Source organism: Monodelphis domestica, chromosome 8, assembly GCF_027887165.1.
Source record: "Monodelphis domestica isolate mMonDom1 chromosome 8, mMonDom1.pri, whole genome shotgun sequence".
In the NCBI taxonomy this organism is placed as follows: domain Eukaryota; kingdom Metazoa; phylum Chordata; class Mammalia; order Didelphimorphia; family Didelphidae; genus Monodelphis; species Monodelphis domestica.
The window spans coordinates 164768788-164787335 of record NC_077234.1 but is presented as its reverse complement, the minus strand read 5'-3'; the positions used below and the strand labels follow the sequence as shown (position 1 = coordinate 164787335).

The following is an 18548-nucleotide window of genomic DNA, read 5'->3' as shown; positions in this document are numbered from 1 at the left end:
GGAATCTGTTAGCCTAAAAACGATTATTCCCAGCAGCACTATGATTCCAAGAGCCCACTCAATTCCTGTCATTACATGCTGACGTAGACAGAAGGTAAATTGGGTGGAGTTCTGTGTCTAGTCTCTTTCCTTTCTGTTTTCTTGGAGCAGGGATTTTTGAGCAAATAGAAAACTTAGCCATGAGGTTCTATTTTGTCAGATAATAAACTACTTGAAGTACTGTACATTAATTTAACTCTTACAATTATGGCGACCAGAAGTGGGGTTCAGAAACCCTTAATTCTCTCTGAGTAGATTAGTTTGAAAAGAAATGTTTCTCTTGCCACGGCTTTTGCCCACCCCACCCCCCTCTTCGGAGCTGTCACCTATTTCTGCTGATCCTGCCTCCTGCTGTTAACTCCCTGGGTGGTCCCAGATGCCTGCTCCTATCACTTCTGTTACTCCTGTTCCTGTTCCTCCTGCTGCTGTTGCTGATTGGTGCCGCTGCATCATTAAAACAGACAAACTGGGAGTCCTTGGAGCTGCTTTCCAGGCAGCTGGTAAAGCACATTGCCAACAACTAAGTGCTTACTCACTGTTTGCCTTGGAAGCCCACGTATGTTTCCCTTAGGCAATGCTTCTTAACTCCCTGTCCATGTGGCAGGGGAAGCAAGCTGCTCCCTGGTGTTTTACCCTAGTGGGAAGGGGAAGGAAGGTTACTCTTCCATATAGGAAGTAGAATTGCAAGCATGGCCCACTCTTTGAAAGAGCAGTGCATTACCTATCTCAAACAGCTCCCAGTTTTCCTACCATTTCCTACCATTCCCGGCTGCACTTGTCCTTCCAATTAGCTTGCCTGAGATTTAGAGGAGAGATTCATCTCCCTTGCCATTCTGGCCTGCCCAGTCTCTACAGTACATCCAATATAGGATTTCTCCGCACTATATTCAGCTCGGAATTCTCCCTCACTATGGGAGATCCCAGAGGTGTGACAAAGGAACCTAAATGGATAGAGAAGGAACTTTAAAGAGTCTGGAGGTGAACATTTTTAATCCTTTTCAGACTTTACTGTTTTATGGAAATCTCTGTACCAGAATTGGGAAAAAAAAAGGACTCTTGAATTCAGTGCCTGTATCCCTTCAAATATATTGTATTTGCTGATTGCTTGTTTTAAGATTTTATTTTGTTTGTTAAGTTCTGTTACACTATGTCACTTTAAGTTACTGTGTTTTGACAATTAGCTATATATGCTGTTAAATACTCTTTATTTGTACCTCCCCATATGACTGAACTGAAGAAAATACCATTGTAAAAATCCAGGAAAATTTAATGATCTAAAAAAAAATTTTTTTAATTAAATTGATTTTAAAGGGCCTTATGGAATGAAGTGCCTATTATTTTCCCTACCTCTGCATTTATAAAAATCTGAAGTAATTTTCACTATTGTAGTCCTTATCTCCAAAATACAATGGATGGGACATATAAAAGACATGACTTTAGAGCTGTTACAGTCTCATGCCAAAGGAGAGAGAAAGCCCAAGGGGTTTGATTATCCTGTGATGGGTTATAGTCTTATACAAGAGATAGGAAAGTTTAGAGGCATGGTACCCCTAAATGGCCCCCAAGAGGGAGCATTTCAGCCAAGATTAAAAGGCATGAGCCTCAGTGGCTACCTGAGTTGATCTGTGTGTTTGTCAACACCCTTCTCAGGGGGGATTGTATAATTGTCATAAAATTCTATTTTTTAAAAAGTTTTTCTTGTTTAAGAGCAATTTTAGGATAAGAAACTTGCTACCTCCCAGAATCCAGAAAGTGAACTGATTGGAGAAGGTGCCATGAAGATACCTGCTGAAACCTTACACTGCCCCAAAAGTTTGAAAATGAACTTTGCGTTGTAGTGAAATTGAACTGGGTGGGGGTTGTAACACATTTACTTTGTATGTATATTCTTTTGCCAAAAGAGACTGCCCCTTAATTGGCTTTCTGTCATTGCACCTAGTAATCATTGGTTTTGTTTGCTTTTCCTTTTATCCACAAATTATTGGAATTTATACATTGGTTATGTTTACAGGATCCATTGGGGAGACTAGTCTTCAAAAGGATCTCAGGGGGGTATTGTGAAATTGGAATCTGTTACCCTAAAAACTATGATTCCCAGCAAAACGATGATTCCTGGGAGCCCACTTACTTTCTGTCATTACATGCTGACGTAGACAGGAGATCAATTGGGTGGATTTCCATGTCTGGTTTCTTTCCTTCCTGTTGGCAATTTTGATGGAGGGGGGATTTTTGAGCAGATAGAAAACTTAGTCATGTGGTTCTCTTTTGTCAGATAATAAGAATAAACTTTATAAAATAATACTTGAAGTATTGGACATTAATTTAACTCTTTCAGTAGATTATTATGGCATTGAAAAATTAAGTTAAGTAGCACTGACATTTTTTATTATATTGGCACAACCCAACCACAGGCAATTAACAAAAAATTATTTAGGAGTGTTTTTTTCTATTTCTGTAGGAGTGTTTTATAACTGTAGTCATATAATTCCTTTGTGTGTTTTGGAAGGTAGACTACCAAATATTTTACACATTGTGTAGTTTCTTTAAATAAAATTTCTCTTTTTCTCTCTATCTGTTGTGTTGTGTTGATAATGTACAAAAGCCAATAATTTCAGGGCCTTTTTTGATACATTTTAGTTCTTTGCTGAATCTACTGTTTCAACTCATTTTTATTTGATTCTATAGAGTTTTCAAAGTAGAAAGCACCATCTGCAAAAAGTGATAATTTTATTTTTTGTCTAAACTTATACACTAATTTCCTTTTTCTTGTTTCCTTATTATAATTAACATTTCTAGGACTTTATCAATTGATAGAGATGATCATGGAAATTCTTACTTTACCTCTGATCTTATTTGAAAGCCCTTGGTTTTAGATAAATACTATTTACCATATTATGGAAAGGACCATTTTTTTCCATGTGCTTTTTAGCTTTTTTTAACTGAAATAGGTATTGTATTTTATTAAGATATTTTTGTAATTTTTGATATACTCATATTATTTTTATTGTTTTGTTGTATTGTTTTATTATGTTTATAGTTTTATCTAATATTAAATCAACCTTATATTAATAACAAATCCACTATGGTTATAGTTTTCAATTTTTCTTTACTATCTCATCATAATATTTCTTTTTTTTTTTTAAACCCTTATCTTCTGTTTGAGAATCAATACTATGTATTGGTTTGCAAGGTAGAAGGAAGCAAAGACTAGGCGCTGGGGGTAAAGTGACTTGTCCTGGGTCAGAAAGCTAGGAAGTGTCTGAGGTTAAATTTGAACCCAGGACAACCCATCTCTAGGACTGGCTCTCAGTCCACTGAGTCATTTATCTGTCCCCATCATAATATTTCAATAATACTTAACTCAATATTTTATCATCAATATTTATAAGAAATATTTACGTATGGTTTTCTTTCTGCTTTGTCTCTCTCTGATTTAGCTAAAAAGACCATATCTGTTTCACTTCAATAGCTCGGTAGAGTCCCTTCTTACACTTTTTCTGTCAAAAGTTGCCCTACAATGGAATTAGTTGTTATTTGAATGGCTGATGGGAGACTTCATTTGCAAATACATCTTGTTATGGATTTTTTTCTTTTGGGAATTTATGGTTTATTCAATTTCTTTTTCTGAGACTAAGATATCTGAAGTTCTTACTTCCCTTAGTCTGGATGTTTTATATTATTTAAACTATTCATGCATTTCATTAATGTTATCAGCTTTATTAAAAAAAGATTGGGTAAAAAAGTATAGATAATTTCCTTTATTTTATGTATCCTGAATTCTCCTTTATGTATTGTGAATTTTTAATTTTGGTGACATTATCAAAAATTAGATTAGTTAATGGTTTATTAGTTTTATTACTTTAAAAAATTCCTCATTATTTATTCCATGCCTTTTTTGCCTCTTTTAATTTTGTTAAGTTCCTTTGATCTTAAGGTATTTAGTTGTGGTATTTGATTTGGTTCTTTTCTGGTATGTGGAGATTTGTAGTTAAATGCCCATTTCATTCATCTGTTCTTTTGAAATTGCTTGGAGAAATCTTTTTTTCTCCTAAGGACTGCTTTTGGCTGCATCCCCAGATTTTAGTGTGATGTTTCATTTTTTAAAATAAAATCATATGTTTCTATGATTTGTTCTTTGGCTTACCAACTCTTCAGGCTTAAGTTAGTTTCCACTTAACTTAAATCCTTTCTTCAAAGACCCTTCTTTATAAGGTCATCTGTGGCCAGTAAAGGATATATTTATTTCTGCTCTTCTTTATTTATGAGGTTTTTATGCCTTTCCAAATGGGAAATATTTGCAAAGGTATCAATACAAAACTGAGAAATAGGTATACACAAGTCAATAGCCTTAAGAAACCATTGTGCCAGTAACTATACTAAGTAGTAGAGATATAAAGAAATGCAAAACCAAACAAAACCAAAACAGTCCTTGCCCTCGAAAAGTTCATAGTATTATGAGGGAGACTAGATGTAAATAACTGTACAAAGGAAGTGTTTAGAGGACAAATTCGAGAAAATTTCAGAGGAAAAAGAACTTGTGGGAGGTGAGACTTTAGTTGAAACTTGAAGGAAGCTAGGAAACTCAGGAGAAGATGAGGAGGGAATTCCTGCCATTGGAGATAGCCAGTGAAAATGCCCAGAGTTGGGAAATTAAGAGTTTTATATGAGGAATAACAAAGAAGTTAATGCCATTGGACCACAGAATTCATGGAGGGGAGAAAAGTGTTAAGAGTCTGGAAAGGTAGGAAGAGGCCAGGTTACAAAGGGATTAAAAAAAAACACCCACGCATACTATTATTGAATAAAGGGGTGAAATGGTCAGACTTCTGCTTTAAGAAGATCAATTTGACAGCTAAGTGGAGGATGGATTGTAATGGCGAGTAACCTGAGACAGGGAGACCAAATATTAGGCTATCACTATCAGGGTGATGGAGTCAAGAGGAAAGAAGGAGCATATATGAGAGATGTGATTAAGGTAGCTATGAGGGGACTTGGCAAATGACTGGATGTGTAGAGTGAGTGACAAGTTATGGATGATATCTTGATTGTAAGCCTGGGTGATTGGAGTGGAGATGCCCTTGATAAAAATACAGAAGGTAGGAAGGAGGGAGATTGGCGGAAAGATAATGAACTCAGTTTTAGACATGTTAAGTTTAAGAGATCTATGAGAAATATGGTTTGTGATGCCCAGTAGGCAATTGGAGATGTGAATCTGGAGGTCAGGACAGAGGTTAGCACTATAAAGGAAGATTGAGAATCCTCAGAATAGAGATAATTGAAATCATGGGAGCCATTAAAATAATCAGTAAAATGTTAGAGAAAGAGAAGAAGGCCTAGGACAGAGCTTTGGAAGGCACCCATGTGGGTATGATTTGGATGAAGATTCAGCAAATGAGACTTATAAGGAGTGTTCTAACTGGTAGGAGAACCAGGATAGAATACTGTCATGACATAGAGAAAAGAGAGTAGAAAGGAGAAGAGGATGAGACACTGTCAAAAGCTGTTAAGAAGGATAGGGAATGAGAAAAGGCCATAAGGATTTGGAAATTTAGAGTAAGCAGCTTTTCTTGAATGATGAGGTTGGAAACCAAACTGTTAATACATTTTCAATGTATGTATACTGATGGGTTCCTTTAATGGGTTGCCTATACAATGGCACATCAATATGTATTTTTAATTGCATTGGTTCTTATTGAGTCAATGGCCAGATAGTTCTCTTTAGGTATTTGGGAAATTCACCACAAGGAATCCTCCTTCCACTTGGACATCGTGTAGAACATGTTCCACGAGAAGGGCTTATTTATTTGGTAAATAGGCTTGTGAAAAGGAGTTATATATAATCTGTGTTTGTTAATCTATCAAGGATCACAGATCTAAAGCTGGAAGAAACCTTAGAAGTTTGAGGCACAGGAAGGTTAGTGGCTGCCTCCAGGTGCACAGGTGAAATTTCAGAGCTAGGGTTTGATCTGACTTCAGAGCCAATTCCCTTTCTATTGAACCACACAGCCTCCAATGTGACCTGAATATGTTAATGGGATATATTTTATTGGGGAAGATTCCATAAGGCTTTTATTTTGCTCTCATAGGGCAAATGTTTACCAAAAAAAAAAGCAAAACCCTACAAATGATATATGCACAGAGATCTTGTATTTATTTTCTCCACCTCCACCTCCACATTTTCTAATAGAAAACTGTATGTGAAAATCTGCCTACTTGCTTTTCATAGTTTTATCAAGACTAGCCTTTATACATGTGTAGAACATTCTCATAAATATTTTATGGAGATGAGAAAGCAGGCATATGGGTCAGTAAATGCTTATGTCTATTCAATCACTTTTGTGTATGTGTATAGTAATACCATCTGTGAGCTTTAGCACTTTTTTAGAGTTCTTCCTTCCTTATCTTTATCTTTTCTTTTAATTTGGCATTGCTTTTGACAGTTTTTCTAATTAGCTGACAATCTGATTACTTGAAACAGCTGATTTACATTCTGTCTGGAATCAGTTGTATCTTTTTCATTAAGATATGGTGAATTTAATTTTTTGAGTGATTTTGAAGGTGCTGAACACAGTGCATAGTATTTTGTTAAATTTTTTTTATTCTGAACTTAACATGTACCAATTAAAAATAATCATTTCCCTATATACAACAGATTAAAAAAAGAGTATTGTACATGAAATGGCAGCTCTCTATTATGTACAGTTTTCTTTTCTTTTTTTTTAAGTAAATTGAATTTAGCTTTTAAAGCTGTCCCGCTTGTCTGTGCTTCTTTCTGTCCCTTCCATCTGTTTTTTTTCGCCACATAAAAAAATGCCTCAATAATGCATCTCAGTATCTTTTTTTAAATTTTTTTCATACTCTACTTACATCCTTTTATTCTCTCAACCATCACTCCCACTAGGGAAGAAAAAGAAAAACAAAGCATTTCTAATACAAACGCATAGTCAAGCAAAAAAAAATTTTACACTGGCTAGTCTGGAAAATGTGTCTCTAGGACTCTTTCTACATCTCAAGACTATTACCTCTTTGTCAAGATATAGGTAGCATGCTTCATAATCAGTTCTCTAGAACTGTGGTTAGTTATTGCATTGATCAGTCTTCTATCTCTGTCTCTTCTCACCCCACTCCCCTTACCTTCTCTTCTATCTTAGAACTGAAACAAGTATCAGTTCCAAGGCAGAAAGGAGGTAAAGGCTAGGCAACTGGGGTCAATGACTTGCTTAGGATCACACAGTGAGGAACTGTCTGAGGTCAAATTTGAATCCAGGTCCTTCTGTCTCCAGGCCTGGAGTTATCCACTAAGCCACCTAGCTGCCCCCAAAGTTGTTTTTCTTACTAATATTGTTAATATGGTTCTCCTGATTCTGGCTTACTTCATACAGATCTTCCCAGGTATTTTTGAAACTGCTTGTCTTGTAATTTTTTTGGCCCAATAATATACCATTATATAAATTCATAGGCAGATAGGAGGCATGGAGGAGAGTGGTCTTGAGTTCAAATTTACCTTCAAACACTAGTTATGTGACCCTGGACAAGTATATTTGTCTCAATTTCCTCATCTGTAAAATAGAGATAATAGTACTAGGCAGCATATGGTATAGTTGGATAAGATTACTAGGTCTGAAGTCAGGAAGACTCATCTTTGTGAGTCTTTTATGATTTATTCCAAGTTACTTATTCTCCCTGTCTCTCAGAGTCTTTATTTTATTTGTAAAGGGAAGCTGTACTAAGTAACTTATATGTCATTTCCAGTTCTAAATCTATGACTTTAATTAAGATTTCCCTATTAATCTAATGCTCACTTTATTAAACTCCTTTTCCTTCTTTAGAAGGAAAGAGTCACCATAGAGGGGTTAAGAGCTCAGCCTCTTTAAAACAATTTATTAAGCCCCTAACATGGGGCAGCTAGGTGATACAGTGGATAGAGTGCTCGATCTGGAATCAGAAAGACCTGAGTTCAAATCGGAATTTAGATACTAGCTGTGAGATCTCGGACAAATCACTTAATCCTATTTGCCTCAGTTTCTTAATCTGTAAAGTGAGCAAATGGCAAACCACTCCCGTATCTTTGCCAAGAAAACCCAAATGGGATCACAAAGCAATGGACACAAGTAAAAAATGATTCAACAACAGCAGCTACTTCCCAGGGTTGTTGTGATGATAAAATAATATTTTTAAGATGCTTTGTAAACCTTGAAGTGTTTATGTGTTAGTAATAAACAAAATCATAATTTGTTAAGTCATTTCCCATTAGATAAACACTTCTTGAGTTTTTAATTATATTATTACTACTGAAAAAAAGAAAAGGAAAAAGCTACTTTTTTCACATATGAGTCTTTTCCTCTTTCTTTGATACTTTGGGAGTATAGCACAAGCAGTGGTATAAGTAGGTCAAAGAGTACGCCCACGTTAGTGATTAAGGGTGCACAGTTCCAAACTGCTTTTCAGAATGGCTGGACCATAAAACACAGATTTATCAACAGCGTATTAGTATGCTTGTTTTCCCACTGGCCCCCCCCAAATTGCCATTTTCCATTTCATCACCTTTACTAATCTGATGGATATGATGCAGAACCTCATAACTTCTTTAATTTTAATTTTTCTAATATTAATGATTTGGTGCTTTTCCCCTATGTTCTTCAATAATTGCTTAGAGATCTTTCTTTGAAAATTGTTTATATCTTCTGATAATTTATCAATTGGGTTGTTCTCAAATTTGAATCAGTTCCTTAATGGGAAGTCTTCATCAAGAAAATTTACTGCTAATAGTTTTTCCTCAATTGTTTGTTTACCTTCTCATTTTAACTGTATAGATTTCGTATGCAAAAAAATTTAATTTTATATAGCCAAAATTATCTTTTATTTCCTATGATGCTCTATTCTTGCTTGGCCATGAATTGTTCCTTTACTCATATATCCAAAAGGTAATCTCTTCCTTGCTCCTACTTGAAGTTGTTTATGAAGTCAAAATCATGAGCTGACTTGGAGTTTATGTTGGCATATGGAGTGAGATGTTGGTCAATGGCCAATTTCTACCAAACTGCTTTTCCAGTTTTACCAGAAGGACTCACCATTTGACAGACACTGAGGGCCACTGTGTATTTTTATCATCCTGGTTACCCATGTTTTGCTGAATGTGAAAAAATTTTCATTTTATACGAATTCTCTGATAATTGTTAGTATTTCTGTGATTTGTGGTTGCTATTAAAACCAGAGCATTCAACTAAATTGAATTGCCTCCTAAGACATGTAGGGGTTTCTATCTTCATTAATGGCAAGAATACATAGAGCAATGAGTGAAATCTCAGCTCTTTGAAAATATTTGAAGAAAAGCTTGTAATAAAAGTTGTTTATTTTCCTCATAGTAAGCTACAAATTTTACTGATGATTTGACTTATTTCTTTAAAATGGGGGAAGATACAGTCAAAAAATTATTTTCATGGTTTAAAACCTGAATCAGATCTTAACAGAAGTAAGTCTACAGTGACTCAGTTCAGATATATCCCCCCAAATATTAATAGGTTATAATTAAATCCCACGGTACATTGTTTCAGATAGTTCATGTCTCTGGTCCTGGGGAACCTCTCTACCTTTTGATTGAAGGAGAATAAGTCAGGCCAGTCAGAAAAGAGTAGCTAGCCAGGAGCAAAGGAGATACAACCCAGCTTCTCCAGAGACAGAGAATGAAAAGCAAAGTATCCAGCTTCAAAGATCTCCTTTCATCTCTTTCCTCTACCCCTTTCACTTCTAATCTCTCATCATTTCTCCTAATAAAGTTTTTGTTTAAAATATTTTCTATGGATCCAAATAGCCCCTGTTTTAGGTTGGGTGTTCTTATCAATCCAGTGGAATATAAGCTCCTTAATGGCAGGAATTCTTTTGGATTATCATTGGGTCCTTAGCATCTAGCATAGTATCTGCATATAGCAGGCACTTATTCAGGCTAGAACATTTAAAAAATAAGAAGATTTAATCTGGATAAATGTAAAATTTGACATCTGGGCTAAGGAAATTGGCTTCCCAGGGGCAAGGCAGGAAAGGAAAGCAGTTCATATGAAATAGAGGACTCTGAATGAATTAGGAGTGTGATATGGCAGCCCATATTAGAGGAACAGGCAGGGCAGGTTGGCTGGACTGATGTGTGCAGATGAATAATATATAATATTCTGGAAAGATAAGCTTGAAGTGAGACTGAAAAGGGCTTTAAATGCTTAACAAAAGGGTTTCTTTTCTGGAAATTCCTAGCAGGGCAATGACATGTTCAGAGCTATGCCCAGAGAATTTAATTTTGGGAGCTATGTGGAGAATTCAAAAGAAAAGGAAGAGAATGGGGGGTTGGGGGGACATGGCAGACACAAGCAAAAAGCCAAATAATTAGTCCAGGTGAAGGACAATGCAATGGGAAATATAGGTAAGGAAGGGCAATCAGAATAGTGAATAGCCATAGGTCTATACCATATGAGGATCAGCTAGAGAAATTGGTCATATTTATCCCAGAGAAGAAGAAACTTAGGTAGGATGAGATTGCTCTCTTCAAATTCTTGAAAAGCTGCCATAAAGATGATATTTATTCTATTTGGTCTCCATGGGGAGGATAAGGAGAGATGAGTAGAAGTTGCAGAGAAGCCAACTAAGTTGATGTAAGGAAAGCATTTTTAAGATTTTCCACATTAGAGATTTAAAAATAAAACTTGCAAAACAATGAAGTGTGTTACACTGCTAATTCTTTTTTGAAGGTTGGAACAGAGCCAGGTATCTTTGGAGATATCTTCCAACTCTGAAATTCTATGATTTTGTGAATATTCATTTGGTAAAATTATTCATTTGAATGTAAGTGTTAATACCATTGGCTATTCAATAACACAAGCTGACAGCTATTCAATTCCCAGAGGTCCTTCTCTATATTATAAGAAATATCATCCAAAATTGTGAAACAACAGTTACTTCACACTGGTGAAGTAATACAAGGCATAAATTATACAAAAATGCTTTTATCCCTCATACTCACTACTCCCTTTTGATTAATAATGTCAAATGCAACAAAAACAGGGATATATGCTTGCTAATGGTGTTTGTCATAGAGAATATCTGGTGTAGATTCCCTAAAGATGGTCCTCCAGATGTTCCTATTTGTAGGCAGCACTTTGCTCATGCAGTTCATTTAGGATGTCCTAAATGAGTAAAATTGCTCAAAAGAGTAGAGCTTGACTACCCACACATGAAATACAAAGTACAATAAGAATCTATGACAGGTAGGTAGATAGAAAACCTAGAGAGGTTCAGAAAACCTTTGGTGAAGAACTGTGCTGCAGACGTGGCACAAAGAATATGATCAGAACTCCCCTTGTACTTTCGTCATGTTAAGAGATCTAGAGGAAGGCTCTCAGATTGATGGGCAGGTCCCCAAAGCAGAACTGGTGTAAGGAAGAAACAATCAAGACCTTTACAGGCTAGGATGAGATCTGCAGCAGAGGAGGGAGTACCAACACCTGTGAGACATCACATAAATATAAAATTTTGAAGTATCAAAATATATACCATGGAAATCTTAGCAGCACCAAATGAATCAAATATAAATGATTTTGGGTGATACTTTTTCCAGATTTCTCATAGTTTTCCCCCTGCAGTGGCTAAAGTGCTAGCAATGGGCACACTGCCAAATTTCTATATATATAAAACTACCCCACGGTGATTATATATAAAGCAATGATGCTGATTTTTATATACCCCAAGATATAACAAGTCTTAATGTTTTATAGTCAAACTTTAGCATCATAACTTAAAAATGATATATTTGCATTGATACTAAGACACAATGAAAAAACGACAGGAATCCTGTGGCTGTCCCTTCCCCACCCCACACCCAACAATCGCAGCTTGTGAAAATATAGGACAAGAGTCTTTTCATGTCATGACTCATCTACCTAACTAAAGAAAAAACAGACTGATGAAAAGAATGAACAAGGCTCACCAAAAGTAAATACAATAAATCTCATTATTTTAGGACTGCAATGAATAAAAAAAAAAAGTGATAAATGGGAAGGGTATTTCTTTCTTAAACCATTACCTTCTGCCTTGGAACAGATAATCGGTATTGGCTCCAAGGCAGAAGAGCAGTAAAGGCTAGACAACTGGGGTTAAATAACTTGCCCAGGGTCACACAACTAGGAAGTGTCTGAGGCCAAATTTGAACCTAGGACCTCCTGTCTCTAGACCTGGCTCTCAATCCACTGAGCTACCCAGCTGCCCCCTCAACAACATTTTTTAATATCAAAAGAGGATCCAGTGATGTTGTTTAAATTTTCCTTTATGCATATGGAATCAATATTGGTTTAATGAGATTTTACTGTATTTTAAGTTCTACCTGATGACTGGTAAGTTATGGCATCTGATTTTTGTCAGCACATTGTCACATGCAAATGAACACTTTATAAACATTTTCCAAAGAAAGAATAACACAGAGATTAAGAAAAAGTTGTTATTTGGACAAATCCTTATGAACCTTCTCCCCTTTGTGGGTCTTCTTCTTAAGGAAAATTAACAGTGGTTACATCTGTCTGTCAATGAGGCATTATAAGCATGTTAACAGGAAGACATTGTGGCTTTTACCTGATACAAAGCCAGATAAATATTACTTCTTGCTAACTAGGTTGGTGTTTCTCCAAGAATCTATGCTTGTCTAAAACAAATAGAATGATGTATGATTTGCCCAAGTATTTGTTTCTCTTTCAAAAAAGGCTGATTAGCCATTAGGGAAAATAGATATTCTACCTAAAAATGACATTCCAGCATGAAAATCTATGATCCCATTAATAAAAGTTGCCTACAGTACAATGCCAAATATAAAAATGAAAAGAAGTTGACAAAATGTAATGATTACCTACTTGAGAACTACTGGGTTGAAAAAATCATTCAAAAATTTTAGTACCTGATGCCGTCGTTGTCGCCTCACATGTACAAACTGGGATAACATAAGCTGACGGTCAAGCAATTCCATTCTTTGCTGTCTCTGAATGTCTACTGTTGCTCCCATTCCAATTCTGATTTCATTGGTCGGTTCCGAAGAAGAGAAGATGGGTTCAAGTGTCCAAGAAAACAACTTTGCCATCCAGCGGGGTATGCAAAGAACCTGATGAACTTTTAACACACTGTTGGTATAACACATACCAGCAATCTAAAAAAAAAAATCCCAACAAAAATTTAAAAATACAATAAAATTTACAAGAACACACAAATGCAGAATCTTTTAATTTGCCTGCCTTACCAAATATACACAGCACTGAAAACAACATTTTTTTTACAATCATTGCTGGAGATTGAACTGGAGGTTGAACAGTGACACAATTTCTTTAAAGCTAAAGATATTTTATCTTTATCCAGTTGTAATATTAAAAAAAATTCAAACATCATTCTTTTCCTGAGATTTAAAGGGGATCAACAAGAAGACATTTAAAAATATAACCATTATACACAAAGCTGCTAATACTATTTTAGCTAACTTATAAATTGCATTTGAAAAAAGTGATTTTTTTCCTAATCCTCTCTCCCCTGGCTATTATATTGCAAAATAGGCACTTAGTTAATGTTTGGCAAATGTATCAATGAATTTTCAACAAACTCTACCAAATGGGTGAATATTTATTATTAACAGTAATAGCAGATTACATTTACATAGTACTTTAAAGTTTGCAAAGGTGATTTCATGAGCTCATTTGATTTTCACCATAAACCTGAGGTAGATACTATTATTGTTATTATTCCTCTTTTTACAAATGAGGAAACTGAGGTACATAGCAAGTTTTCTAGACTTTAGGTTAAATACTCTCTTCACTTGGCTGTGCTGTCTCTTAGTGTATGCTTAGGAGTATAAACCAATAAAATAGAAAACTAATTCAGTAAAGTTGATCCTTATAAGAGAAGCTTGGTGATAGAAAAATGGAGTTCCCACTCTTCATTTTAAGTACTTGGTGGAAAAAATATAAACAAAAATCCTACTAAAAATGAAAAATATCTTACTATTCCAAACACTTTCACATTTTATTATTGGTCTTTAATCTCTTTGATAGATAGTCAAACACAAACAATACTGTTTGAGAACAATTTTGGTTCCTAGCCATCTGAGTGGGGCACACAAATATCACTGTTATAAAAACAACTGCTATATATTGGAGATTGTACAGTGACAGAAAAGCTACAGTTTCATAAAAACTAAAGATATTTTCTTTGCCTAGTTGTAAGATTAAAAAAAATCTAAACATCATTATGATGTACTTTGAATTTTCTCTATTTAATTTCCATACCACTGCAAAGTGATAATAACAAATCAGTTGACAACCCCCCTAAAAGATTTAAATAATAAGAATGAAAAAAAAAAGAAATGGCTGATATTTATGAAGAACTTTAAATGAATTGGTTAACAGATATTATTATCTCACCTGATCCCCCCCAACTACTTTTGAAGTAGGTACTACAGATAGAATAATCCCACCTGCCCTGATGTTGTATCCTCTGGATTTCCAAAAATCATGTCTTGGGAAACTTGATCTAATCAGTTTTAGAACTCACACATTGGGTCCTGACTCCTTATGAGTAAATGAGTGAGTGCAAACTCACCTGGAAGTTCCAATCATGATTCATATCCTATTCAGTTGTCTACACTGACTTTCTTCTTACCATTTGTCCGGTTGCCCAAGAACATATTCCCCTCACTCACCCCACCACATTAAGACTTCCTGGTCACTCCCCTCTTTGTAGTATCTTTCCTTTTTAGAATGAAGGTGTCTTGAGGACAGGGACTGTTTCACTTTTGTATTTTTGTAGCTCTAGTACTCACTTACCAATGGGCTTGACACATCATACGTGTTTAATAAATTATCTTCATTCATTTCTTTTCTCATCTCTTCCTTAGAGCTAAGACTACTTGTTATAAATTATGTAATTTGGTTTTATTTTATTTATATTAATGTAGTCACTGAATATGTTGTTTTCCTGGTTATGCTTACTACACTCTGCAAAGAAGTCCTCCTATGCTTCTTTGACTTTCTCTTATTTGTTGTTTCTTAGGGAACCGTAATATTTCATGGTATTCATATGCTACGATTTGTCTAGCCAATTCCTATTTGATATCCCTCACTTTCCAGGCCTGACTCTCAATCCACAGAGCCACCTCGCTGCCCTACTAGTAGCTTTCCTTGCAAGACTACAAATCTTCCCCCCTCCAGAATCTATCTACCAAGTCACAACTCTACTAACTATGAATTAATGTATCGAAGTACTCTTTCCAAAACTGCATCATTTGCTATCATTGTCAGTTTGGCACCACCTTTCACATGAAGCCTTTCCTAAACCCTTCAACTGGCAGCACAGCTATAATTCCCTTTCCAACTACCTTGTATTTAATTATTTTTGTATTTATTCTGTATATATTTGTAAATGTTCGTCTTATCTCACTGGTTAGAATATAAGCTCATTCTGAGTAAAGATGATTTCATTCATTATTTTTGTATTTCTTGCACCAAATTCAGTGCCTGACACAGAGTAGGTCCTTTGTAAATATGTGTTGATTGACAAACTTGGAAGATGAGAGCCAAAACCTCAAAGTTGTTTTAGGTGGAATCTATCTTATTGACCTGGAACAATCTTTTATATAGTTTTTTTATAATATGTACTTTTTATTCTGAAAATTTTTTGTTCATTGGCTTTGACTACCTAACTATTAGAAAATGGCTGTTGGAATTTCCAGGGATCTTGCCATTACACACTATCTAGAAAGACATGTTGCTAGTTACAAATAAACCACCATTTCATATTATGGTTTTCCTTTGTCCACTTTGACAGAACTTTATATTTTTGAATGTTAATTACATTAATCAGCTGGAATGAAGTATAAAAGGGCAGCCAGAAGAATGGGGGAAATTAAAATCCAGCCACAAATCAGTTGAAAGAAGTGGGGAAAAGATTAAACTTAAGAGGTACATCATTGCTAATTTTATTTTAAAGATTGACATGTATAAGAAAGATTAGATTTAGACCCAAAGGAAAAAAATAAAATTAGTTGTTAAAAGGAGAAACACAATAGCTCAATATAAAGAAAAGTATCTTAAGAACTAAAATTTTCTGCATGTCCTTTGATCCAGCAATATCACTATTGGATTTGTATCCCAGAGAGAGAAAAAAAATGGGAGTTTGTTCTGTTTGTACAGAAATATTTGTTGGCTTCACTTTTTGTAGTGGTAAATAAGGGGATGTTCCTTGATTGGGGAATGGCTGAACAAATTGTGGCATATGATGGTGATGGAATACTATTGTGCTGAAAGGAATGATGAACAGGAAGATTTCAGAAAGAACTGGAAAGATCTCCATGAAAGGATGTGGAGTGAAATAAGCAGAACCAGGAGAATATTATACATAGTAACTTAAACACTATGGGACTATCAAATGTAATACTAAAAGCAATGCAATGATCCAAGACAATTTTGAGGGACTTATGATAAAGAATGCTATCCACATTTAGAGAAAGAACTGTGGGAGTAGAAATCCAGCAGAAAATATGATTTATCACTTATTTATATGGGTATAGAATTTGGAATTTTGGTTTTAAAAGATTATTACAAAAATGATTAATATGGAAATAGGATTTAAGTGATAATATAGGTATAACCTAGTGAAATTGCTTGTCGTGAAGTCGTGAAGTCGTGAAGAAAGAGATGAGGGAGACAACAAGAATCATGTAACTATGGGATAATTTTTTAAAATTAAGATAAAAATAAAAAGAACTAAAGTTCTCAAAAACTGAAAGGAGCTACCTTAGGAGTTAATAAGTCTCCCATAACCACTTATCTTTAAATAGCAGATAGAAGACCATGTACTGTAAATACTGCAATTTGGGGTCATGGTTCATTTAGGAAGGGGTTGGACTAAATCTGTAGAGGATGGTTTTTAGATATTCAAAGTGCTCAGGTTATAGTTTTTCCAGATCAAAGTATTTTTCTTATGATGCCCATGCCATTATTCACACAAGATTTTAACTTAGCTAATATTTTCTTCACTTCCTGCTCTGATAAAAAAAAAAACTTCTGCAGTTTAGGAACACAATTTTAGTTATTTTAAAGCACAATCTTGCTCAGTATATCTGTGCTTACATTTAAACAGGATAACCAAAATGTCTCCAAACAAAAACTCAAAACAAAAGACATATTGTGATGACTAGGAGTGGAAAATAGAGATCAAGTCACAATAAAGACATTTGGGTCACAGAATAAGACTTCTTATTCTTAAAGGCCCCATTTTTCACTGACCACAAAAGACAAAAATTACTCAGTATGACACTAACGTCTGAATATAATTATGAAAAGCACCTGAAATTTCAACATTATTACTAAAAAGGAAGGCAGAAGAGATATAAGGTATGTATGCTTTCTTTTTCTGTGTGTACTCTATTCAACAGCCTAGCCTAAAAATACTTTACTGGTTTTGGATATTTCTGGCTTTTTACTATAAAGTTCAGTTATAAAAAAAAAAAAAGGAAGACAGGGAAGGGAGAAGGAAAGGAGGAGGAAGAAGAAGATTATTTTGTTTCAACGTTTCATGATGTGTGAAAAGAGGCAAATTACAGGCTAACAACCAGAAAATGTACACTGATACCTTTATACTTATTACCAAAATTTTATTATAGAAATGGTAAAATAATTCTCCTATCCTAGGTTCTGATTTGAATAACATCTGAAAGATTTTACATTATACTCTTTAAAACTAGTTAAAAATATTTGCCAGCCATGAATTTCTAAGTCACATTAATGAGAAATTGAGAAGAGTCCTTAGGGTATTATACTATTCTTGAACAGAGAGTACAATGTTAAAACCTTAAATTGACAATTTATCCCAGGGGTCCCCAAATTTTTAACACAGGAGGACAGTTCACTGTCCCTCAGACTGTTGGAGGGCCAGACTATAAAAACTTAACCCTAACCCTAACCTTAACCCTAATTGGGCAGCAGTATACACAGTGTGGAATCTCCTTCCCCAGATCGCCGCTCACCATGCTGATGTCTTCCATTGTACAACCACATAATCTTTTGCATGGTGCCTCCTTCTAAGGCGCCACACAAAGGATTATGTCACTGGAAGTAGTACTGTATGTGAGCGACACTGCATTTTGCGGGGCTGCCACATCCAGGGCTCCTCTCACTGACCACCAATGAAAGAGGTGCCCCTTCCAGAAGTACAGTGGGGGATAGATACATAGCCTCAGGGGACCACAAGTGGCCCGCGGGCCATAGTTTGGTTTATCCCTTCAATTTTTAAAATTACTCATTTGCCTTAGTGTGGCATTCTGTGTCAGTGGTCTGATAATTTACTGTCTTCTGAGTTTTCTGGCTTCAAGTATGAGGCAATCAGATTTACTCAATCAGTCTGATGCGCCACAGACTCCACCCCAAAGCTCTAGGGAAGAGAGGCAAGAGAAAGAAAATAAAGAAGATGGTCAATGGTGGCCTAACTACTTAGAGTAA

The 18548-nt window shown here is 35.3% G+C and overlaps 1 protein-coding gene across 1 annotated transcript in view; it reads right to left on the bottom strand.

The window, feature by feature from the left end:
• Positions 1-18548, bottom strand: part of UBAC2 (UBA domain containing 2) — a 326804-nt gene that overhangs the window by 53560 nt on the left and 254696 nt on the right. Inside the window, exon 7 of the mRNA XM_007501351.3 lies at positions 12968-13213. Coding sequence (XP_007501413.1) covers positions 12968-13213 — 246 coding nt within the window. The remainder of the gene's footprint in view (positions 1-12967; positions 13214-18548) is intronic.